A 26,481-nucleotide genomic window follows, 5' to 3' on the forward strand; every position below is an offset into this window, starting at 1 on the left:
TTTTACTGCATAGACATGTAAACAATAGTATTCTACTCCACAGAAATGCAATGGCATAAAAAAAGTGGCTTCCCCTCCTCACCATAACTGCTCGTTATGTGTGGTATTCAAAAAGGTTAAATATAAAATGTTTCTTGAGATCTTTGCACGCAATCCCAAGAAAATCAGAAAACAATGCTGAAACTGACAGAAGTCAGTTAAGAAATAACTTTCAGTATATTATTGATATTTGTAGAAATTATGATGAATTAATAACTGAAACATACTCTAAAGTGCATACACAGGATAATACAAACATCTCAGTTTTGTGATGGTAGTTAATACACCGTTTTTCAGTATCAGACTCACATAAGAATAACGGAAAAATGGCCACAAGGGAAAAATATACAATTAAAACTTATGTATCTAATTTATCAGGAGTTTTGTTTTAACTTGGAGATTGAAGCCAGCCTTTTGCAAACAGCTGCAATGATTTTAAAAATCACTTAGCAGCAAGAGTTAGATTTTTCATACCAGGAGATCTTATCTACATGGTGATTATTGTTTTTGAGAATGGTAACGTAGCACAAAGAATCTATCCAAACATTTGGGTGGGCACTTTGATTAAAGTGATCATCAGTAAGTCATCCATGTTTACCAACAGTTAGCACAGAATGGTGTCAATAGAAAATTACTAGTGTAACAAAACAGAGTGGTATTTTGGATACCACAGTATAGTAATTATTGACTTTTTTTTGTTTACACTATCCCCATTGAAATCAAGTTAATTGATTGTCTGTATAAATCCTGAATACAGTGTCTTGGAATACTGAATGATAATGTATTGATATTGTGAATCCAGTTAAACAAATATTAGTTATATGTTTGGTAATTTACTAGCTCTTAAAGAAAAGAATAAGAAGAAGACATACAATAATGGTAAATACAAGAGAAGCTGTGCAACATCTTTTCTGAAAGTGCAAAGCAGAGTTTGAAGAAATATACAAAAACATCTCTCACAGAACACTAATGCATTTTTAAAATTTGATTTTATTTAATATTGAGTCAAATTTTCCTCTTAATTACACTACTATAAATCAGGAGTAACTCTAATTCTCATGCATGTGTCTAAACATGAGCTATTATTATCCTACTGCATGATGATAAAAAGCTAGTCAATTTCTGCTATTGCCATAAATGGCTAACAAACAAAACACCTAACACATTACAGCAGAGCAGCACCTTGTCACTATGATACTGAGTGTATTTCAAATTACTTCGATAATTAAACAACTGCTTAGAGATAAACTTCAATAGGACACAGAAAATAATTTACCAGGTTTTGTCTGTGGCACATGAGGTTTGGGTGATGTTTTAGGTTTCAAAGGAACACGTCGTGTCTCTTTTGGAGCTGAAAGAGAGAACCTGGGTTACAAATTATTAAATTATCCGGGAATCAGAGTCTAATGCCAGGTGTAACACACAGACATGGCACATTTCAAGCCTGCAATGGAGAAACAAAATCCTTTTACGGGTAACAGGGAAGACAAAGTCAGGTGTACAAAGGAATTTAAAGAAAAATACAGCATTATGAGTGTATCTAGATTTGTTTAAGCAGGGAAATGAAATTCCTGCTCATTTTGAAGCCCATCTTAAAAAAAAGTTGGAAAGTAAGTTGCAAGCGCAGACAGACATGACTATGATAAAGATGTTTCAGAACTGACAGTCTTATTGCCTTAAAAAGGAGATAATACACCTGTGTAGTAAACAAAATTCCTAAAAAGCCTTTAGTGCCAAATGACAGACATATCTAAGAAAAAAAGAGGAATTTTAAGGAAAGAAACTGGTGACATGAGATGACAACTACAACGTGGTTTTCTGTGAAGAGAAGAAAAACAAACATGACTGGTCACTAAACACATTTCTTTACCTATTGTTGACCTTGGTGGTTCAATTCTAAGTGTAATGTGTTCCAGGACTGCATCAGAAACAAAACAACAGAAACAGCATGAGAATCTAAGCATGGAACACTCTTTCAAATGGTCAAAGCTACTTCCTAGGTAAGCAATAAGTAAAAGATTATGCTAATCTGGTCTGTGCTAATGCCATGTATAATCAAAATTACCCTTGGATATCTTATTCTGACTTTTAGAAATTGCGGTCAATTAACTTTGAAGACACCATTACCATAAATAAATTGAATGAACTGGATGAAACAAACTCTCAATTTTGAGATAGTAAAAATCAAAGAATCAAAGAAGTTAGAGATAGAAGAGATCTAAGAGGTCATCCATTTCATCTCGCAGTTAATACAATACTCTATAGTGCATTAACCAGTCTAATTTTAAAAGTCCCAAGCCATTGTGCTTCCACCACTTTCTTTAGTAGACTATTCTACTATCTAATACATCTCATTCTCAGCAAGCCTTCCCTGATATTCATGTTAAATTTTCCCTTTCTTTTTTTTTTACCTGCAGCTGGAAGAATACAGCAATAAGATAAAATAAAATAAAAAACTTTAGCAGTGCATATACCTCTTTTGTATTTGCTTTCTGCAAACATTCAAGCTATTGTATCTCACTGCATGGAATTTCACAGAAACAAGTGTTCAGTTTGCACATTCATGGGAAGTGGTATAATCCAGTATGGGGTAGTACACTGTGTGACTCAACAAGATGACACGTTTCCCATGCTCCTACACCCCCAAGGTTTAGAGTAGAGGCAATTAAACAATCAAATCAGACCCAAAAGGAAATTATTTGCAACTACCAAACATCCATGTATGTATACACAAATATATTACGTGAGTGAAATGAGATAAAATTAGATTTAAACTCTCCACATAAATAATGTGCCTTACACTAGACTAATTTAATTTAATTTATTTATTTGGGAATGAAGTCTTTGGCAAAGTTGTGTGGCTCAGAAAGGCAAAGACTGTAAAATTTCCTAATTCTGCTAATCTACTACTTCTATCCTCAAGAAATTCAGTCTTCCACCAGTGGCTAGTCATGTGGTTGAAGTTAAGCATGTATTTATAAAGCTTTACTGAATCGGGGACTACAAGAAGTACAGTCATCCAATCAGAAACACCAGGAGATTTGTGACCAATAACCATTAATCAAACCATCTCAAATTCCAAACACTGAGTATCAAGTATTCCTAGCAAACTGATCATGATCAATCCACAGAATAGGAAAAAATACTGCAAAACGGGAACTAATTTTGAATAAATTAAAAAAGAAACAAACAATTTACTACAGATCATTTGCTACGAATTATTCAGTTGGCTCTAGTTATAGCCTATTAATCCTACTTATATCACAGGAGCAATAAATAATTCCTCTCAACCTTTAGCAAATTTTACCAACCTTCAAATAGTCACAACCTTCAAGTATCAGACGACAGAGTCTATAACAAACTCCTGACAGCAAAGTAAAGGAAGCACATTAAATCAATGGGGTTTTGTTAGAACCAGTTGCATGAACAGGTAATTACCAGGTTTTGGATGTGGTAGTTCTGGCTCTGGGGACGTGTTAGGTTTGGAAGGAATGAACTGTATTTCAGTTGGAGCTGAAAAAAACAAAGAAAAAAACCCCCACATTTCTAAACGTCTTAAGGAGTCACAGCCTGACTCTGGCACCATGTTTAAGCCATAAGAAGTGATACCTGCAATGTTGCTGACAACAAAAATTCAATTAAGTTGGCATATATTGTATTCAGCAATGACCGTGACTCTGAAAGGGGTAAGAAATACTCTTGTGTAGTAAGGCAATTTGAGAGCTTCTGACAATGGGGAAACCCCCTGCAAATGCTTAATTATAGAAGTTGACTTCAATGGCTATATTTGTGAGCCTAAGGACTACTCCCATAAGTGCGAGTGTGTTGAATCGAGCCCTGAGGTGACCAGAACAGTAAATCAGCGGCTAAATTCTGCCCTCAGATAAGCCGGTGGTGTTCCCAATGACTGCAATAAGAAATGGATTCACGTATTTGAAGGCAGAATTTGGCTCTTAATCTTAAAAGAAAGTTGTATCAATTTTCCTCACATGGTCTTCTAAAAATTCATGTAATGAAAATAATTTCTTGTCATAGATATAACCATAATCTATATTTGAAATGCTTTTGATTGAAAATTGGCATTTCTGAGTCTTCTATTGGTGGTGGTAATCTTGCTGAGAACTAAACACCACCACTATGGGAACTAAAACATTACAGATCATTATTTTTTCCTATAAAAAAATGGCCAGACACTAGAAAGAATGGTGAATAACTGTCGGATTTAATTTGCTTGTTATATACTCTAGGCCAGGGGTAGACAACATAAAAATGTAGTCCTTCTGACATAGATCCTAGACAGTAAAATTGGCGCCTTTATCTGCAATTTCTGTACAAGGTGCACTGTAAGAAAAGTACAGTCTCCTGAGCCACTACAGTTGATATTTTGCACTTAACTAGGGTAATATTGAGCCTCAATGTACCACATTTCAAAAATAAAGATATTTACCAGGTTTAGATTGAGGCATTTTAGGTTCAGTAGATGATTTGGGCTTCAAAGGTGTAAAATGTATTTCACTGGATTCTGAAACAAAAATTTGGTTTATAACTATCAGCATTTAAACATTAGGGTGTAAAAGTGTGTTTATCCCCAAAACACCATATGCCTGCAGTGAAGAAACAGCACTACAATGCAAAACTGGAAAACTATAATTAATATCAACAACCCACTAAGTAGAAAATTGCAATGCAGGTTTAACAACAGAAGCTTATTGGACTTGAGACTAAAAGTAGCAGATAAGCTCTTTGCTCACAGAAACCATCGAAGAGTTGGGATAAGATGATCTTCTGGAGCAAAATTATAGTTTCTAAATTGGAAGCTAAAAGCAAGGTACCTATCATAAAATGTAAAGACAAAATGTCATGTGTCATTATATAATGTCTGCATCTGTAACTTTCACTCCATGCATCTGAAGAAGTGAGGTTTTTTACCCACGAAAGCTTATGCCCAAATAAATCTGTTAGTCTTTAAGGTCTTTAAAGAAAAAAACTGTTGCCTTGGGCCACTCAAGGTCATTAGAAGAAATTTTACATATAGCTTCTGGAGTGGCTGGACTTTTTGCTGTTAGAATAAAAATGAATTTAAGTGAAGACTATTAAGCCCTGAGTCAGCAAAGCACTTAAGCAGGAATGTAAGTGCTTTGTTGAATAGGCATGGACTTAAATCCATGCCTAAGCACTTTGCTGAGAGTGGTTTTAGACAGCAGAGGTTTCTTTTAAAAATAGATCAATGTGCTTCCTTGAACATAATCTGCACAGTTAAAGACAGGCAGTTTTAAAAGAAGAATACTTCCAATGAGACCTGACGTTGCAAAGATGTAGTGCAACAGACAGCGCTCTCTTAGTCTGGATGTGAGAATTTGTGTTTACTTTAAACACACACACACACACACACACACACACACACACATAAATTCATACTAAGAATTCCATTAAGTGCATATTCCCCAGTGCTATAAATTCAATAAATACTCATTTACATCTCCGGCTAATTACATTCAAGCTTTCCACATTACTAGAATCGTTATTTTAAACAGAAGCTTAGTTTCTGTAGCAAATTTTGCAACATCCAGAAAACTAGTTGGAACCCTAAATTTGAAAATGGAGTAATGTTCTGTATATGGAATGTACAATTCTCATTACAGAAATTGTGTTTCAATGCTTGCTGTCTTTTAAATATGATTTTAAATGTGTATATGCTTAATAAAAGTAGGCTTGCTGAAATCTTTAAGCACAATTATTTCTTGTTCAAAAGAATCAGGTTTTAACATGACATATATGTTATAAAATGTACACCTTTAAAACTTTAGGATAGTTGGGCAACCACTAAATGACTCAAAACAAACTCATTTTCACATGTGCCCAAAATCCAGGTTAACCTCTTTGCAGCAATGCCACTGAGTTTGGCTAAAAGGTTACTCCAAGTTCAAGTAGTGAATTACAGAAAAATAGTTACTGTACCAGGTTTGCTATGTGGCATTTCTGGCATGGCACTGGCAGATGCTTTAGGTTTGGAAGGAATGTGTTGTGGTTCATATGAAACTGAAAGAAAAAAAAGCCCAGTTCATAACTGAATTACTGCATGCATCATTATTCAGACCACAGAAAGCATCAACTTGAAGACTACTCTGGAGCAACAATAACTTAAAAGATTCCAAAAATCAGACTGTAGTTAACATGCATGTTTTTTTTAAATAAAGGTGAGAGGGAAGTATTGCAGTTAAATGTTTAGAGTAGCTAGACAAAAACAGCAGGAATGCCTAGCCCTCTGCCAAAACAAGGAATTCCCATCTCTATTATAAACTTATCTTGCCACCAACCAATCAACACTCTCTTCATCCAAGTCCTGTACTCTTGTGGTAAGCTGGACCTAAATTTTGTGGCAAAGTTCCCGGATTCTGCGGCACTCTGGTGTTGCAGACAGGAAATTTTGCAGGAACTTCTTTTAAATTACAGAATTGATGGGTTTAATGAATTCAATATGAAAAAGACTAATACAGTCAGTAGAGAAGTTGCCGAGTTATTTATTTTGAGATTAAATTCAAATTTTAGGCAGTCCACACTTTTGATACACCAAAGACATTGCTACTGACAATGCCAGGTAGGAAGCTGGAAATTTTGGCAACTGGGTAGGTGGCAATTAGGGCCTCTGGCAGCAGTGGAAGCATGGGAGGCAGTTTGTGATTGTGTGATGAGCACATTAGTCGGATGTTTCTACTAAATGAACATCAGTGAAATAGTTACAGTAGCCATTTAATCTGTACAGACACATGCCTAGAACCCCGACCAGGGGTATTCTATTTGCTACCCAAGATCCATAAACCTGGATATCCTGGACGCCCCATCATCTCAGGCATTGGCACCCTAACATCAGGCTTGTCTGGTTATGTAGACTCTCTCCTCAGACCCTACGCTACCAGCACTCCCAGCTATCTTCGAGACACCACTGACTTCCTGAGGAAACTACAATCCATCGGTGATCTTCCAGAAAACACCATCCTGGCCACTATGGACGTAGAAGCCCTCTACACCAATATTCCACACAAAGATGGACTACAAGCTATCAGGAACAGTATCCCTGATAATGTCACAGCTAACCTGGTGGCTGAACTTTGTGATTTTGTCCTCACCCACAACTATTTCACATTTGGGGACAATATATACCTTCAAGTCAGCGGCACTGCTATGGGTACCCGCATGGCCCCACAATATGCCAACATTTTTATGGCTGACTTAGAACAACGCTGACTTAGCTCTCGTCCCCTAACGCCCCTACTCTACTTGCGCTACATTGATGACATCTTCATCATCTGGACCCATGGAAAAGAAGCCCTTGAGGAATTTCACCATGATTTCAATAATTTCCATCCCACCATCAACCTCAGCCTAGATCAATCCACACAAGCGGTCCATTTCCTGGACACTACTGTGCTAATAAGCGATGGTCACATAAATACCACCCTATACCGGAAACCTACTGACCGCTACACTTACCTACATGCCTCCAGCTTCCATCCAGGACACACCACACGATCCATTGTCTACAGCCAAGCTCTAAGATATAACCGCATTTGCTCCAATCCCTCGGATAGAGACAAGCACCTACAAGATCTCTATCATGCATTCTTAAAACTACAATACCCACCTGCTGAAGTGAAAAAACAGATTGACAGAGCCAGACGAGTACCCAGAAGTCACCTCCTACAAGACAGGCCCAACAAAGAAAATAACAGAACACCACTAGCTGTCACCTTCAGCCCCCAACTAAAACCTCTCCAGCGCATCATCAGAGATCTACAACCTATCCTGAAAGATGATCCTTTACTCTCACAGATCTTGGGAGACAGACCTGTCCTCGCTTACAGACAACCCCCCAACCTAAAGCAAATACTCACCAGCAACCACACATCACTGAACAAAACCACTAACCCAGGAACCTATCCTTGTAACAAACCCCGATGCCAACTCTGTCCACATATCTATTCAAGTGACATCATCATAGGACCTAATCACATCAGCCATACCATCAGGGGCTCGTTCACCTGCACATCTACCAATGTGATATATGCCATCATGTGCCAGCAATGCCCCTCTGCCATGTACATTGGCCAAACCGGACAGTCTCTACGCAAAAGAATTAATGGACACAAATCTGACATCAGGAATCAAAATACTCAAAAAACAGTGGGAGAACACTTTAACCTGTCTGGTCATTCAGTGACAGACCTGCGGGTGGCTATATTACAACAGAAAAACTTCAAAAACAGACTCCAACGAGAGACTGCTGAGCTAGAATTGATATGCAAACTAGACACAATCAACTCCGGTTTGAATAAGGACTGGGAATGGCTGAGCCATTACAAACATTGAATCTATCTCCCCTTGTAAGTATTCTCACACTTCTTATCAAACTGTCTGTACTGGGCTAGCTTGATTATCACTTCAAAAGTTTTTTTTTTTTTCCTCTTAATTAATTGGCCTCTCAGAGTTGGTAAGACAACTCCCACCTGTTTATGCTCTCTGTATGTATGTATATATATCTCCTCAATATATGTTCCATTCTATATGCATCCGAAGAAGTGGGCTGTAGTCCACGAAAGCTTATGCTCTAATAAATTTGTTAGTCTCTAAGGTGCCACAAGTACTCCTGTTCTTCTAGTAGCCATTTAAGTTATCATATTCAAGTTCCAGTCATTGCCTAGCACGGCAAACTGGGTAGTCTGCACCTCTCAGAGTTGTTGTTTTAGGGTGTCTGCAGACTAAGGACCTGTCTATATTGGGAATATCTGTATCAGTGCAGACCCTGAAGTAGCTATGCTATGTCAATGTAAAATGCATCCTGCACCCAGTGTAACACATCTACACTGGCAGTTTGCACCATTGTTGCTACACCTTAAATATTTCCAATATAAGCAGGACCTCAGTAAGATAACATGGCATTGGTTTTACGTTCTCATAATTTTTCCAAGATTTTCTTCAAAGCCACAAAGGCTAGAAACAAATTTCATTAATGTAATGAAAGGTTAGATTCTACAGAATCTACTGCCTGGGGTAGATTCTGCAGCGAACACCAAAGCTGAGAAATCACAGGATACACAGGGCACACATCTTCATTAATGTTTGTAAAATGGCTTAAATATGTAAAGCACTAAGTATTATCTATCCCAAAACTAACTACGTCATTCTTATATTGCTGCAATTGTTGTCACAAGTGGCACTTGGGACATTTTGATGTATAGAGCCTTGACATGATGACAGCATTATTACTTGGGAAATAAAACCCCAATATCACCTCTGTTTAATTCCTGCAAGATGTTTAATTTGTTAAACTGAAATTAGAATAGAAATAGGCCTGAACTGAAATTCTGAATCCAAATCCAGATCCCAAGCCAAATATCAGAGCTGAACTCTCTCTATATATAAAGGTCTGAATGTCCCCAGAATCTTGGGAGGTTTTGAATCCAAACCCAGAACTGGATTGGAATTTCACAACTAGACCTCAAGAAAGCAATTAAAAATACAAGCCCGGACAACCTGCAAACTTTCTGGTCTTTGAAGTCTGGATCTGAATTGGTTCAGATACATTTGTATCTTGTTGTAAGTTTTATTCCAGGCCTGCACACAAATGAAACCTATAATGCACTAGGATATGATTATGCTTCCACTGGGAAAATACACCCCTGTCCAGAGGGCCTGCACCAGGTCTATATATAATTCAAGTAGCACTTAAACCCTAGTACAAGGATTTTAGTGGAACTTGAGAGATACATAAGGCCTTGTGTGGATCTTTTGCACAACAGTGAATTTCATCTTTATTGCGTAACTGTCATGAATGAGGTCTCCAGTCAACTAAAGGAAAATCGACTCCTTCTTGGGTAAAGTATCAGAATTGCTCAGCTTGGTTTTATGATTCTTGCACTTAATTTGTTCATTACTCATTATGACATGTCACTGTTGCCTAATCTGAGGTACTGAGGACTATTTTTATTAATCATTTAGGATTCAATATTGCTGCCACTGCAGTCAATGGGATTTCTGCCACTGGTTTAAATGGGAATAAGATTTCACCCTTAACAAGTACAAGAAAAAGCTCTTGGACACATCCTGGGCACATATGAACACAGGATGGGATTTCTTCATGATCATTTCCCAAGTCACAGCTTCAGTACAATGAAACCAAATTCCTACAAAGAAAAGCAAAAGGAAAGATGAACAGCAGAAGAGGAGATGGTAGCACCAAACCAACTCGTATCTAAAAGCAAAGTGAAATTCAGTGATTAGTTATGAATATGGAAGCATGAAATGCCCTTTTAGAAGATGAAAAATTCCTCCTTGATGAAAAGGAAAAGTGAAGAGCTGACAATTCACTAAGGAAGAAGATTAATATCATTACCCATTGTAGATTTCGGATGTTCAAGAGTCTTAGTAGTAGCAGTAATAGAAGAAATCTTATTAGTGACTGGCACCGGAACAGGTTTCCTGGTTGCTGCTGGAGTAAAGGACATTATCTTGAGAGAGATGAAGACAGATCTATACCTTTTAAACTGCTGCCCAGTGTCTGATATGCATACTTGGACATCAAGATTTTGGGACAAATACTCTACAGGATGACTCAAACCCTATCTTAACAGTGATGCTTTTGGGAAGGTTTTTGTCCATTGCTGATGCCCACGTATTGTTCAAATATGAACAATACGTTCCCCACCCACCCACCCGCCGCATCTTGTGCCTCTGTAGATTTTCAGTCTGGAACAGCTTAAGTGCATTGTGGGCTAACACACAGCTGATCTCTTTATAATAGCCAAAAATATTTGGGAACCAATGCTTTAATGTAACAGGGTTCGATCATTTACTGTCAAAAATTTCTTCAAATGGAGCAGGATGGCAAGCTCTGCAGGACACTGATGGGACAAGCAAAACCAAACTTTTCTCTTTCAGGCCCTTTTTAGTATATATTTTACAACTAACACATTTGTTTTGCTTCCCTTCAATTAGTTTAGTTCTGAATATTTGAAGCCAGCCAAAAGGAATATGTCGGTCGCAAACTAGATTAAAACACTGTAGGACTAAATCCTCCTTCCACCTCACCAAGCTGAATAGCCAGACTCGGCATGGGGACCTGGATGGAGAGTAATCATTTAGCCCAGGAGTCTGAGTATAAGTTACATCATTCTGCAGCAGCTACTGTTCCTTTCTGTACACCTGCTGTGGCAGAGCTCCTTCTCCGCCTTGGTGGGTTCTGCACTTCCTCTTAGCGGCGGGATGTGTGATTCCTCTCTCCCTGGGGAATTTTCCCCACCTTGTCTGAGCAAGTGTTTCTCCCGGCCTTCCTGACAAGGGAGTGGGAGGGGAGCCTCTTAGTCTCTGGTAGCTCCTTTGGGCGTAGTGATGGCAGGCTAGATACCCAGTTCAGTAACTCCCCTCTAGCAGGTCTCTTCCACGCAAACCTCTGGGGCCCAGAAGGGCTGTATGCCCTGTTGGGCAGGGTTCCCTTGCTCTCCACCTCTGTACCTGTGAGGTCTCCCAGTAGCACGACTGCTCCCCACAGCTCCTATTGCGTGCACCTATCTGACTGGAGGGGAGGCTTTCAACAGGTTCTGGCAGGCCCTTGATTGGCTCCAGGTGTCCTAATTAATCTGGAGTAACCCCTGTTCAATTACCAGGGGAAAAGGGACCTGCTTATCCTGGGGCTAATATACCTGCCTTTTCCCACTCTCCTATAGCCGTCTGGCCTAAGCCTCTCACACTGCACAGTACAGGAGTCACTGGCCCAATCCCCGCTTCTCATCCATCTTACCACTGTTCCACCCCACACACTCACTAGCATGGGGATACACAGTAAGCCAACGTGGAGCCTGGCTCTGCAGCATGGAGAGAGCTCCCCAAATCCTGGCCCACTGTCCCCCTTCACTCCCACAGCACGTTATCACATTTAACATCTATTTAAAGGGAATGTGTCTTGTTACTTTTTCTGAGTCTTTCTCAGACCATCTTCTCAGTCTTACTGAAACTTTAAACCCTGTCTCATTCCCAAAAAAACTAACTATTTAGGGAATTCAAATACGAAAGTGACAAGTTATACTGTAGAAGACAAAATGCAAAATTCTGATTCAAACCTTGTGATTCATTTCTATAAGAGAAAGGAGAATTTTCTACCAAAATAATAATGATGTCAAGATAAAGATAACTCATGTAAATACCTCAAAATAGAAAGTATTACTTAATATGCTGCAAAACAACAATCAGGTTAAACCTAGCAAAAGAGAAAAGTGGCATACTGATCCTGGGCCCACTGAAAGCAAGGGCTCCTGTTGCCTTCAATAGTGCAGGATCATGTCCTCAATGAATGAACCGTCAAGATGAAATCCTGGTACCACTGACTTTAATGGCTCCAGGGTTTTACCCTCACTGTAGATTTAATCAGTCTCAATAACTGGGTATGGTTTCCTACTTCCACTTCCCACTTTGCTGTTAGAGTAGATTATCTTTTACCCTCATTAGTTACAAATCCAGTACTAAACTGACTGAAATTGTTAGCTAGAGAATATAATTGGAAGAAATCTAAGTCTGTTTCAGGCCACCTGAAAACTCCTCATTTCAGATCCTGCATTAGTTGTTATCATCCCAGTTAAACTGTGTGTGTGTGTGTGTGTGTGTGTGTGTGTGTACACACGCTTCAGTTTTATCACAGCTAGAATTTCTCCAATTCTCGCCAATGCCAAATTTGCCATGAATCTTTACATACAATTTCAAACACATCATAGTTTAATACTGTCCAGTTATAAATTAAGGGGCTAAAATATTTTTGTTACTATGCATCTTGCTCAAGTACTGATTCATACATATGTCCCCCCCCCCTTATGGTTGATCCACTTTTCTTAGATTAAATTGAGAGCTCTTTGGGACAGGGGCTGAACAGTACCCAGCCATCTATGGTGCTAGAAAACAAATAAATGGATAAATAAAAAATGATCGTTTTCTTTTTAAATAGGTGAAAGGAAAGGAAAGGAATGAAAACTACAGAGCAGACCTATCTATTGATCTGTGTGTTCTACTTCTAAGGCACACGTCACTCATCCAAACACCCTACAACAGTCGAGAACCACTGAGCATCCTACCCAAGGGACAGAGTTTCAAAACTGTTGAAAAAGAAAGGGACTTAAAGATAGAGCTGGTGGATTTATTTATTATGAATAATATTCTTTAAAAATGTAGCCCCTTTTTTGATTCACGAGTTGTTCTTTAACCCATCTTCATTTTCTTCAAATGTATTCACTATTTCTAGGTATTCATTGAATACTTTTATTTATCCAAACTATCACACTTTGAGTCATTTGCTGACGCTCTCTTTTGATTCTATGCAGCATTTGGTTTATCACTTATGTCTCATGGCACAGCTTCTCCTTCCTGAATAGATGAAAAACCTTTTAAAACAGGAAGGAATACTGAATAATGCATTCCAACTATGATTTTTTGGACAAGTGATCTTTCCTTTTGAAATTGACGAAGCTTTCAAGATTTGCAAACATACTCATGAAGATGAGGCAGTTATCTACAAACTTATAAATAATAATAGTTAAAGTTTGCCATACTTGATGCTTTTCTACCTGAAACTATTCATAAATCTTTATTTTAAACACTGTTTACCAACCTGTAGTTTAATGGGACAGTGTTCAGAGTTTTTTCTCCTTATTTATTAATTAGCTACTTTATTTGGTCAGAATCTGATCCATGTAATAACACTGTAGTTATTCTAACAAAGCAAAATAGAGCAAAATAAAGGGTGGGAGAAAAAGGATTTAGTTTGCAAGACTGCTTATGATGCTAACAGATTTCTACAGTTTCCATGGACACGTGTCCAAAAAAAAAAAAAAAAGTAGTCATGAGTCAGCATGGTTCAAACAATATGGAACAAAATGATAATAGCAGAACATACTGTAATTACCCAGTTTTGTCTTGGGTTCTTCTGGATGGAGAGAGACTTTAGGTTTGGAAGGAATTCGTTTTGTTTTACTGGGTGCTGAAAGGAAGAAAGAGGGGAGATTGTAATCCTAAAGTTTTGAGGAAAGGAGAGAGTACTTACCAGTAACTGTGGCTCTTTGGGAGTCACATCTGTACATTCACAATCATGGGATGTGGAACCCCTGGCACTGAGCTGGAGAACAGCCTTGGAAAACCACATCCACTGTGGTGTATGTTCATGTGATAGCTCAAGTGAGGGTGATGGCATCACCCTACTCTATATAAAGAAGTGCATCCACCCAGCCAGATGCCTCAATTCCTTTTCCTAAACCGGAGACCTAATGTTATACAGAACTCTGAGGTAGAAGGGAAGGTGGTTGGGTAGTGTGAATACACAAAGAACAAAAATTACTGCAAAGTAACCTCTCTTTTCTCCTTTGAGGGCCTCTGCATATTCCCACTTGTGGCAGATTAGCAAACATGATGATGGTGGGCAAATTCTTAGATAAATGTTGCCTGTAATCTGCTCTCCCAAACTGGACATCAAAGCGCAATGCTAAATCCAACGAGTACTGTCTGGTGGAAGTGTGCACCAAACTCCAAGTTGCTACTTTGTAAATTTCCACCAGGGGAACCCATATAAGGCACATCATGGATGCCATGGTGGCTATCATAAGTCTTTAAACAAGGGGTACTTGGTTGCAATAATGCTCTATACAGCTCCTAATCCCAGGGTGAAACACTCTGTTTGGTAACAAGTTCTCCCTGACATCTCTCCCCTAGGCTAAAAACAACCCATTAGAACTTTTAAACAGCTCAGTCTTTTCCATGTAAAACCAGAATGTCCTTTTTATATTTTGAATATGGAGATGTGATCCCTATGGGGCCTGGGGAAGAACACAGGAAGGAAAATACATTGAGATAGGTGGTAATCTGAGACCATCTTTGGCATGAAGCTGTCATGGGACCTCCTGGTGACCTTGTCCTTGTGACCAAAGGTAGTGCTGAGACTGGAGAGACAAAGTGTATCTTGGGTCCCGTGTAAGAGGATCTCAGCAGAGGTTGGTATCGGTACTCTCAATGCGCCCAATTTAGTATCAGGCTGTAGGATCCCTGGTATGACCAGTGGGCAAGAGGTGCAATACTTGAAGCCCTTTCAGGGCTCTGTGTGGTCCTGGTGAGACTCCCAGGATAAGAGCAAGCTGTTTAGGTTAAGGCAGGCCTGCACAACATGTGGCCCGGGGGCCGCATGCGGCCCGAGTGGGCTCACTGTGCGGCCCGCGGGAGGTGAGTAAGTGGGCTCACTGTGCGGCCCGCGGGAGGTGAGTAGGCAAGCGGCGGGTGAGGGAGGGGGGCTGAGTAGGTGAGCGGGCGGGCAGTGGCGGGGAGTGAGTAGGCGAGCCGTGGGGAGAGGGGCTGAGGAGGCAAGTGGGTGGGCAGTGGCGGGGGGTAAGTAGGCAAGTCGGAGGGAATGGGGGGCTCAGGAGGCGAGCGGGATGGCCGTGGCGGGGGGTGAGTAGGCGAGCCCGGGGAGGAGGGCTGAGGAGGCGAACGGCGAATTGGTGGCTGACCTGTTCTACTGATCTGGTCTGGCTCCCATCCCCTCTCCAAGGGTTGCAGCTGTCTGGAGGTGCCTGCCTTCCATGCCTACCTCATTCAGTCAACAGGGCAACTGATTACAAAGTGGGGGGAAGATCTTATTCTACTTCTAGCAAAAAGACATTTTTCTTTTACCTTAATTATGCTACCTTAGGGGCCTGCTATAACATATTACCGAGGTTCAATACTGCTGTTTCGGTGGGGCGGCACTGGGGTAGGAGGGTTTGTTTCCGCGGGGCAGGCGGCACTGCGGGGAGGGTTGTTTCCGTGGGGCAGGCGGCGCTGGGGGGGGGGAGGGGGTTGGCCTTAGCTGTTTTCTTTGGAGTAATATGGCCCTCTCCGCTTTACGAGTTGTGCAGGCCTGGGTTAAGGTATCCTATACTACACTAATTACAAGAAAAATAATAAGACAGACTAAGGAAAGATCTAACCTGAAGGCATGAAGGTGAGTTCCATTTGCTCTCTGCTGTTGGGGGGAAAGGAACTGAGGTGGTTGGGGGACTGCATTCTCTTCTACAGAGTAGGGTGATGATGTAACCCTTGACTGTGATCTCTAGTACAGCCTCCCAATCAACACAGCTCTTCAAGGCAGCTCTACAGCTCAATGCCAGGTTTGCCAAATCCCACAAGTTGTAATGCAGAAAGGTCTTGGGAGAACACAGGGTTTATACCAGAAAGACACAAAAGAGAGTTTGTGCATGCCTAAGTCTACATTGGGCAACAGTGGCACAATGTGGATATTCACAAATTGAAAGGCACTGTATAAAATGACTATTGAGAAGGCAAAACAAACTTGTTATGTAGTTGGGTGCAAGGGAGAATGTGCCTCCTAAATGAAGCTCTCCAACTTCCTGTTCTTTTGTGAAACTGGAGAATGTTCTAGCATTAGCAAGAAGAAAAGCGATTAATACAGGTGAGCACAACGGCTGACTATGGTGGGATTAGCAGAAAGCACACTTTTCGTGTAGTCTACACATCTTTATTGCCCCAAATAACATAAAAGATTGTTTTCACAATAAAGAATGAAGATACACATCTTCAGTGGCTTGTAGAGCTGGTTGGAAAATAGTCATTGTTGCAGAAATTTTTGGTTTCCATTGAAATTTGGTTTTTTATTATATTTTCAAATCAGCTCCAGGGCAACAGACAAACACCTTACCAGAAATAGGATAGAGCTTCAGGATTAGCAATGATAGCTTCAAATGGTCTTCAGGCACTTATGCAGTAACCTGACCTGGCTCTTTGGGAAGTTAGTGCCACAGTGCACAGAGTCTGCATTAATTTGAGGCATCTTGTGTAGAAGCATTTGAACTTCAAGGAAAGAAGACAACCATTGCTATTGCACAAGTCCTAATTTTTGGTCAATTTCTAGTGACATTGGGATACTAATGGGAGCTTGATCAATGGGCATCATGCCTCCTGGCTAAAGGCCAGATTGTGATCCTCTTACATTGAATAGTACCTTATCCCTCAAGTAGTCACATCTGAATAAGGGAATCCCTATGGAATAAATGCAGAATTCACAATAATCTATATAGAGAAGGGAAGATGGGACAAATCATTCGAAGTTCAGTGATGAATAGATAGTTATTCTCAGGATCCCATCTGGACTAATCAGCGAGAGTAGTAATAGAGAGATGATAGACAAGACACACTTGCACAAACATGCAATCATACCGATTTCTCTGTAGTTAAATGGAAAAACAAAGTGACCATGCACTGTGGAAACATTATTACCTAGTGTTGTCCTTGGCAGTTCAAGGGGGTTAGAAAATTTAGGTGTATTGCTTTCCAAATGAATTGCTTTTTCTGCTGATGAAAAAGAAAGAATTTAGAGATACATACATGGAAAGTAGCAGTATCTCTAGAAGAGATAGACAAAATTGTCTTAATGATACAAGAGTTAATTTTGAACAGTGCAAAAACCTTTCTAAGGAGCTGTAGTTATAGCGAAAATGTTTTAAAAACTTGGCTCATAATAACTTATGCAATTCCAAGACTTAAATACCACTAAGTTAACAAGCTTCAGTGGGAACTATTTGTCTTGAAGTGGGTAATTTAACTAGCAATACTGGAAAGAATTATAATAATGTTGCTTGGACTCTTACAATACTGTTTAAATAATATCTCATTACACTATAAAATTATGTATCTTTTTAGCTTTATGACTTCATTATAAACCATGAATTTTTAAAATGTTTTCATGGCTTTATCTTTGTTCATGCAACTCCAGGCAAGTCTGGGGATGCATGTGATATTTTCTTTCCTTTGACCTACATCACAGGTTAAATTCAACCCTGGTGTAAAAACATGGTGCAGTTCGACTGACTTCATTTTGTATCCACCTGCTTATCTCCAGGCCTGAGTTTCACCCCTCCCAGTTCTACAATTTTTGATAAGCCTCAACACATGCTAACTATCACTGCATCTGTACTCACCCTATAGCAACAGTTGAAATGGTACAGATTGATAACCTATCCTCAAAAGCAAAGCAAGAGACTTTTGATTAAGGGACTTTTAAATTTATGGGCCAACCGGGGTCCTGTTGAGCAAGCGTTGGCCAATTCATGATTTCAGGTGGAAACCATGTAAAAACTTGATTCCAACCCCAAGCCCTGTGCAACTCGGTGATGTGAGCTAAGTTTTGCTTCAAGCTTTTTTTTATTTTTCCAAATTAACATTCCAAGTGTAACTCAAGGGATGCAAACCCACACTTTGCATAATCCTCCTGAGAACTGAATCTGCTGAATTTCACATAGGATGCCTTCAAAACAAAATACATTAAATTACCAAAAGTTATAAATTATTGTAATGCTTGGCATGGAATGTAATTACCAGGTTTAGTTCGTGGCATTTTGGGTCTGGCAGATGGTTTAGGTGTAGAAGGAACAAACTTTGTTTCCCAGGGAGCTGAAAGAAACAGACTAGATTATAAGATTTTTCTTTTAATTCTTTTCCTTAGAAATGGAATCACATTCCTCAAGCCTGTGGTGAAGCAGTGATACTTCAAAATGGCTTCTGGAAATAAAATCAGTTTTAACAAAGGCCTCGCAAAACTGTCAAGAAAACTTACTTGCCCAGGTACAAAAATGATTAATTTGTCCTTTACTATAATGATTGCTAAATAATTAAAATATCGAATTGTGTTTTACTTGTTCATCAAAAAATTATTCTGGGCAAGCTATGAAGTTGAATTTTGCAAGACAAGTCTAAAATATATAATATATATTATATTGTATATATTCCTGAGTTGCCGATCAATTTTATGCAACTGACCAATTTAACTAGATGAGGTTTGAAAAGGTAACATGAATTCTTAGAACTCTCAGCTATTCAAGAAGAGAAAGATTCTGGCACAGGTAGAAAGCCATGAAACGAACAACATGCAAAAGTGGGATTATCTCACAACTGCAGCCCCTGGATTCTATTTATAAAAAAGCAGCACTGATTGTAGGAATGGGGGAAATATTGGTAAGACTAAGCAGTTCTGCAAACCCTAAAGCTGTCTTCCCATAATTGCAGGGGTTGAAACTGTAGTTAGCGAGTCTGTATGCTAGCCTAAGGCCTTATGCTGGGAGGCAAAGTCTGTGAAAGTTGAAGGTGACCAGTCAGTACCTCAGAAGACATGACCATTAATTTTGCCTATTTTATAAAACAAGATAACGAAGCTGCTTCCAAGATAGATTCAGGTGGAAGAGCTTCATTTCCATAAACAGAGTGGCAATGAACTCCTATGAATAAGTATATGTGAATTCACCGAGAAGAGGTTTTCAAGCCTAAAGGACTATATGACAGATACCTAGAAGCAGGATAAAGACTAATGAATATTTCTAGTGCCACAAATAGATCTCCTTAGAGAAGATTAGGTTTTTTTAATATAAAGAAAAAATCCAAAACTTTCCTTTGAGAAAGTCTCCTTACCCACCTTTGCACTTAGTCTGTCAATATTTACTTTTGACATACACTGGAGGTGAGTGGGTGGTTGTCTTTTTGTGTGTGATCGCAACAATTCTCAAACAATGAAGGCAAATTCTGTTTACAGAGATGCACATATGCCTCCTATTGAATTTATTCAAGGGCAGATATTTTATCCTTCAATAACATTGATAAAAACCACTATTCTGTGGACAAACTCAATTTAGAAATGAAACTAAGCTCATGAATGTGAGTTTGGGTCTGTTCTTACAGTATTTCTCTCCTAACAACTCTCCTGTATAAAAGAGATAGATCCAGAAACAGAATGAAGTTGGCATGATTAGCAGTGATAGTATGAAATGGTCTTCAGTGATGGAATTCTAATGATGGCTTGAACAGAAATACAGATTGACACACAGCTACTGAAACATTTGTTACCTAGTGTCGTCTTTGGCCTTTCAATAGTCTTTGAAGCTTTAGGTGTACTATGCTCCAAAAGTGGTGGCTTTTGTGCTATAAAATAAAAAGAATCCAAGCATAATTGAATAGTACAATAAAGAACATCAGTAATAAGTTAAAGATGTGGGAGGTTTAAAAGAGCTCATCTAGTATTTCCTACATTCCTTTTTTAATATAACATTAAGTATACAAAATAATAGAACATAGATTGGATTGTTGAACATCTGGTAACATATGATCACCAGTACTTGGATCGTGAAGGAGGCACTCCCCTTTTTGATCTTGAATAGAACTGTGACAGGGATCCAATTGTTTCTGATCAAAGGAGCAGAAAAAAATAGCACCACAAGACACTGGTTATGTCATCAAGATCATATGGCAAGATCCAGCACACAACTATGGACCTCATAAGGGGCTCCCCTTCTGTCAATCACAGCTATTTTCACTGAAAGGAAGCTCCCCCATCATGACATCCTGGAAGCAAATGAGTAGAATGTATGAGGCATCAACATTGTGCTGGGACTAGCGATGTGTTGTATGTACCTCATAATTGTACACAGCAAGGCAGAAGTTAAAAATATAGTTAAAAACACAAGCAAAAAGTATTCCCAGATTTTTTAAGTAAGCTATGAAATTTTGAAAATTCTTTGCATTTTATCACCAAACTCATGTTCAATAGTCTGATGATCTTGAGTCTTGCTCGGTATGGATCAGATGCCTGTATTCTGTTTGCTTCCTTTGTAGCAACACCATAGGATATTTTTTAAAGTATCTTCCTGATATATTGAATTGTATAAATGGACTACTTAATTACCAGGTTTCACATGCTGCACTTCTGGAAGAGGAGATGGTTTCAGTTTAGAAGGAATAAGTGGTGCTTCATTTGGAGCTGAAAGAAAGAGCTTGGTTTATAACTAACTACTTCAGGAATCATTTAAGAAACTGCACATGCCACAAGTTTGCAATGAAGAAGAAATAATTCAGTATGGAACGTGAAAGCCAGCCGAGGACATCGGCAGTCAAAAGAGAGTCAGAGATGGAGTATTAAATTGTTGTGCATTAATCAGAAATAAAGTCAATGTTCCAAAGATGGCTACAATTTTAACAATTAAAAACATAGACATGAGGGAGATAGACGATAAAAGGATGATGGAGCTCTCCATGCAGGTTTCATAGCTGATAGTTTTACTGCTTTAAGAATAGTATCACTAGCATCAACTACATTCCTACAGAGAAGTGAATCAAAAGGTGTTAGTGTCTTTGGTGACACAGGAAAAACAAGAATCTAGAAGTAGGATAAAGGTTAATGATTCAATGCATGAAATGATTTTATGGAAGAAATGCATTCATGTGGGATGGGATGTTCTCTGATTAAACAGACACAGTGTGACCATTCACTGTGAAAACAACAACATTACCCAATGTTTCTCTTGGCCATTCAAGAGGACTAGAAGTTTTAGGTGAGAAAGATTCCAGAGTAGGTTCACTTGTTGCTGCTGGAAGAAATGTTGACAGTTACAAGAGAGCAAAGAGCTTATGGAAGAAAAAAGTCGCTTCATGGGTAAAACAATTTTGTTCTACAAGAAAAACTGAAGTGTTCCACTGATTCTTGGACATTATTTTCAGTTTATCAGTTTAGTATGTGTTAGAGATGAGCTCAGCTTTTTGAATCGCACTGTTATGGTAACCATAAATCATGGTATCTGTGAATGTGCAGAGATTTGGGATGTTTATTTAATTCCTTCCTGCCTTCACAAAAATAAATTTGGACTAAATTCTCACTATCTGAATCATTGCCAGGCATCAGATTTTAGGTCCTCACATGGCTTACCTTGTTATTTTGAGTTATGTTGCCGCACTTATTAAGATGACATGGAGTAACACAAAGGAATAGAATAAAACATGTTGTGCTGCCAATTACTCAAATACTGACAACAGATGATATTTGGTCCAGAAAGCTGACAATTGATTCAATTATTGTCACAGTTCCGGAGAATCAGGTGTTCAATTAGTTAAATAACTTAATGCACCTAGGATATGCTTTTCCTTCATATAAAAATTATAATAGTTCTACAGTACTTATCTACAACTTTACCATCTACAACATAATGTTAATAGAATGTTTTGAATAATTATTACAGAATACAATAGTACTTTTTAATATTTGTTTCATAGTGTTATCCATGCAGCATATCTTTCAAATTACTGACAGGAAAACTGACTGGTATGAGTTGCCACACACAACATAGCTGTGAGACAACACAAGTTAATGCCAGTTTCTCTACAGCAATACAATTTGGATGCTTGCTAAAAATTCAGCTCTAAGGGCCTGATCCAAAGTCCACTGAAATCAATTATAAGTCTTCCATTTATCTCAGTGGGGTTTATATCTGACCGTGAGCCACTGAATAGTAAAGACTGTGTAATAATTATTGTACCTGGTTTGAGATCTGTTCTATCAGGCTCATTGGATGTTGTGGGGTTTGAAAAAACAGGATGAGTATCATCAAAAGCTAAAAAAAAGAAATGGGTAATAATGTTTATTATTTTTTAAAATTGAGATTTTAATCTTCTGAGGTACTCAGTTAAAACTCAGTGGTCCAGCCAACCTAATGAGTGAGCATATCTTACACTAGCAATGGAGCAGTGCTAATAAGGAATGAGATCTAAAGGTCAGCAATTAAAATTACAGTTCAACTGGAAACACACACAATGCAGTGAAGGCTAATGTTTACTCAGGTGGTTCATTTCATAGGTCTTTAAGCACCCTGGAAAGTACAAAGACAAAATAGCTTCTGACGCAATCTTCTAGGATTCTATAAGCATCAAGTATTCAAGGAACAATGGCAATAACGTGTCTTTAGAGCTGGGCAAATATTGCAAAAAATATTTCTGCAAATAGTTGCTTTAATTCGCACCTCATTAGTGCTTTGCTTTCTCTGCACATTCTGTGATGGAGTTTTACCAACATAAATGTTAATGGAAAGGAAGCAATATCATGTTAATTATGTAACAAATTATCAGGGCCGGCTCTAGGCACCAGCCGACCAAGCACGTGCTTGGGGCGGCACCTTAGAAGGGGCAGCCAATGTTGGGGCGGCGGGGGGCGCTCAAGGGTTTTTTTTTGTTTTTTTGTTTCGGCTGGACAGTGCAGGGGTGTTTCGGTGGCGCGGCGCTGGGGGGGGGAGCGGGGGTTTGGGCAGCCAGGCGCGGTGCTTGGGGGTTTGGGCGGCCTGGCGTGGCACTTGGGGGTTTGGGCGGCCCGGCGAGGTGCTGGGGGGGGGGCGGGTGCGGGGGTTTGGGCAGCATGGCGCTCAGGGGGTTTGGGTGGCCTGGCCCGGCCCGGCGCTCTGGGGGGGGCGGGGGTTTTGGCGGCCCGGCACTCCGGGGATTTGGGCGGCGCGGTGTGGCACTGGGCGGGGGAGGGGGTGGGTTTGGGCGGCCTGGCGTGGCACTGGGGGTGCGGGGGTTTCGGTGGTCCGGCGCGGTGCTCGGGGGCGGGAGGGTTGGCGGCGCGGGGGGGGGTGTGTTATGGCAGGGTGGCGCTCTTCTATTTTTGCCTGGGGTGGCAAAAAAGTTAGAGCCGACCCTGCAAATTATATAACTAAGACACTTTGAATAGTGCATATTCACAGCGAAATGTTTGTGACCAATCCATAAAGTTAAAAAATAATAGCCATCAAATTTTTGAACAATTTTCAATTAAGTGTGATCCGCTCATAGATACTCTATAAGCCGTAAAAGAAATGATTAATTCATCAGATAGATAATTCATTGCAAATTATTTACTCAGCTCTATGCATGATTCACCGGGCTTCATCAGTTACAAGAGAGTTAAACAAACAAACAAACAAACAAGAACACCCCAGTAACTGCTCTTGACACTGGTGTTTGTAAAATATATGAAGGAAATACCTCCAAATGATATAATATTCTCCAGTCTAGCCCTTTATTCTCCAGTCTCCATATACATTTGTAGGAGAAAGGGATATTGTTCAGCATAAGTGGATAACACAAAGTTAATATGTTCTTTGACACAGTTTTAAATGTGATCTACAAAGAAAAATAATCAACCTGGTCTGTTCCCTTTCTTTCTTTATGATGTAAGAAGCCTGAAACACTCCCTCCCCTAACATAATGAGCAAACAAATGTTCTACTTGTATTTTACCTGGCAAATAGGAATATCAAGTCTTGTCTTCCCTGTTTTTGCCTGAGGACTCTTGAGCTGCATGTGAACTCTCTCATTACTTTCCTGAATGGCACGGGGTGTTAAATCTTTAACAAAATGAGTTTTCTTCTTCAGTGTTTGCCAGGAGTTTAAGTTAAATAGGTTTTAACAAAAACAAACCAAAAAATTTTAAACTGAGAAAATAGTATTTCCCCTAAATTGTTCAGGGTTCATTTCCAGGGTGCTAGTGGTATCATAACTAGAATAAGTGTCCTGCCATCCATACAACAGTTTTCCAGGGGGGTTGGGGGGAGGAGTTTAAAAGACTTTCATTTCTAATGCTAAAATAAGCAGGGGAAAAAAACTCTTTTTAGGGGGCAGGGGGAAACCTTTCAGACCTTCTTCATTTATTTTACAAACACCAGCAAAACCAAAACTTCTTTTGCAGCTAGCCTTTAATGAACAGACCATAGAATCAATGATGTAACTCTAGTGTAAAGGCAGATATCACCATTGAATGGAATGGGCCCTATAACTGAAAGCTGAAGAAAACAACAAGACACACTACTTTCAGAAAAAATCTTCCCCTCAGAACCCAGTTGGCTGGCTGTTTTCTCTATCTAGGCAAGTTTCTAGTGTACTGTAATCCATGTAAACTTTAAATATAGTGACAGTACTATTGCCAGGGGAAGCTAATGACTAGCATACTCAGGGAACCCAGAGCTCTGACGTTACCAAAGGAAAAGAAAGATGAAAGTAAACTTGTCTGTATGCTAGAATATAGGCAGGGAGAAAGCTGTGGACTATCTGGGTAAGTCTACACTGCAAAGTAAAACCGCAGCACTGCCTCTGAGCCCAGGTCAATAAAAATAGCAATGTAGACATTCCTGCTCAGGCTGGAGCCTGGGCTGAGACCCTCTCCTTTGCCAGGTGCCAGACAGCACAGATGTACCCTCTGATGCTGCAAAATAGCGGATAAAAGTCATTGTGGTCTCAGACTTGGGCTGAAACTTAAGGTTTACAAGTGGCCATGGTAACAAGTATTGTAAAGTTTATCATTGGTTGCTTAGCTCAATTAGTTAGAGCAAGGTATTAATAATGCCAGCAACCAGGCGGCAATCCCCACAATGTCTGCAGCTTTGAAAAAGAGACTGGTCTTGTGGTTAAGGCACAAAGAAAACACAGAAGGGGTAAAGAAGATCTGGGTTCAACTTCTTCCTATATCATAGAATTTCTGGGTGACCACAGGAAAAAAAAACATTTAATCTCTCAGTGCCTCAGTTTCCCATCTATAAATGGGAATAATATTTCCATTCTCCCACCTCTGGTCCGCCTTAGCTGTTTAGATTGTAAACTCTTCAGGGAACAAACAGCTACCATAATGTGGACCCAATGTCAGCAGGGTCCTCTATGTATTATTATTATACAAAAAACATCCACAGGTCTGAGGAGGAACAGGGAGATGCCAATAGATCAGACCTCATCACTTCTAATGCCATGAAACTGCACAAAAATTCCCCCCAAAACTAAAGAACAAAAAACCCACAATGTATCACTACTGTTTTTAATGGTTTGCCAACAATGTGTTTTTCTGGGTTTGTGAAACAGCAACGTGTTTTTCTTTTTTACATTAGGTAAAATGTAGTTTCTGTACATGGACAACTATCATTTTTTACAGTTGAATCCTCAGCAGGCAAATAATTAGTAGTTTAGCACAATTTCAACACAAATCTTTTAACTACCTATACTTTTTACCTGAAGAAAGAGCTCTGTGTAGCTCATATGCTTGTCTCTTTCATCAACAGAAGTTGGTCCAATAAAAGATATTACCTCATCCACCTTGTCTCCCTAATGTCGCAAGACCAACACAGCTACAACAATAGTACAAACTACATTTTTTACACTCATTTTCAAATCCTGCAAGATGGACACTCATTCCTACTTTTCATCTATGCAGAGAATTTTTGTAACTGGGTGGGCTGGACTAGTTGAAACAACCACTTAATCCAAACCACATGCAAGCTATATGTGTAAAACTTGACATCTTTAAACTATTTAATTTAACAGTCAACGAATGTTACTTATTCACAAAAGCCTCTCTATATCATAAAGACAAAATCAATATTGGGGAAGGAAACTCTCTTAAAAGTTACAAATGAATTTCCATTCCATTCACACAAGGTCAACTGAAAAATAACGGTGTTGGTTATCAACATTAATAAGAAGCAAGTATGCTAAAGAGTGGCTGTTAACTACACCATAGTTAAATTTCTGTGTAAAAGTGCATTTTCAAAGTGCTGTAATATATTTAGGGCCTGATTAACCATTGCTTTACTACAGT

General features: G+C 39.4%; 1 protein-coding gene across 25 annotated transcripts in view; it reads right to left on the bottom strand.

Moving 5' to 3' along the window:
* The window catches only part of ABI3BP (ABI family member 3 binding protein), a 295,082-nt gene that overhangs the window by 102,026 nt on the left and 166,575 nt on the right, over positions 1-26,481 (bottom strand). For 15 of the 25 annotated variants that reach the window (XM_054044959.1, XM_054045001.1, XM_054045053.1 and 12 more), the window contains 13 exons: positions 22,410-22,484; positions 21,390-21,467; positions 20,786-20,860; positions 19,951-20,025; positions 18,433-18,507; positions 17,335-17,409; positions 13,982-14,056; positions 10,430-10,525; positions 5,998-6,078; positions 4,487-4,561; positions 3,478-3,552; positions 1,910-1,957; positions 1,316-1,390 (listed from right to left, as the gene is read on the bottom strand). In XM_054044959.1, coding sequence (XP_053900934.1) covers positions 1,316-1,390; positions 1,910-1,957; positions 3,478-3,552; positions 4,487-4,561; positions 5,998-6,078; positions 10,430-10,525; positions 13,982-14,056; positions 17,335-17,409; positions 18,433-18,507; positions 19,951-20,025; positions 20,786-20,860; positions 21,390-21,467; positions 22,410-22,484 — 978 coding nt within the window. The remainder of the gene's footprint in view (positions 1-1,315; positions 1,391-1,909; positions 1,958-3,477; positions 3,553-4,486; positions 4,562-5,997; positions 6,079-10,429; positions 10,526-13,981; positions 14,057-17,334; positions 17,410-18,432; positions 18,508-19,950; positions 20,026-20,785; positions 20,861-21,389; positions 21,468-22,409; positions 22,485-26,481) is intronic. The other 10 variants (XM_054045085.1, XM_054044991.1, XM_054044976.1 and 7 more) reach the window with 9 other exon arrangements.

This window comes from Malaclemys terrapin, chromosome 1 (genome assembly GCF_027887155.1).
Source record: "Malaclemys terrapin pileata isolate rMalTer1 chromosome 1, rMalTer1.hap1, whole genome shotgun sequence".
Lineage (NCBI taxonomy): Eukaryota > Metazoa > Chordata > Testudines > Emydidae > Malaclemys > Malaclemys terrapin.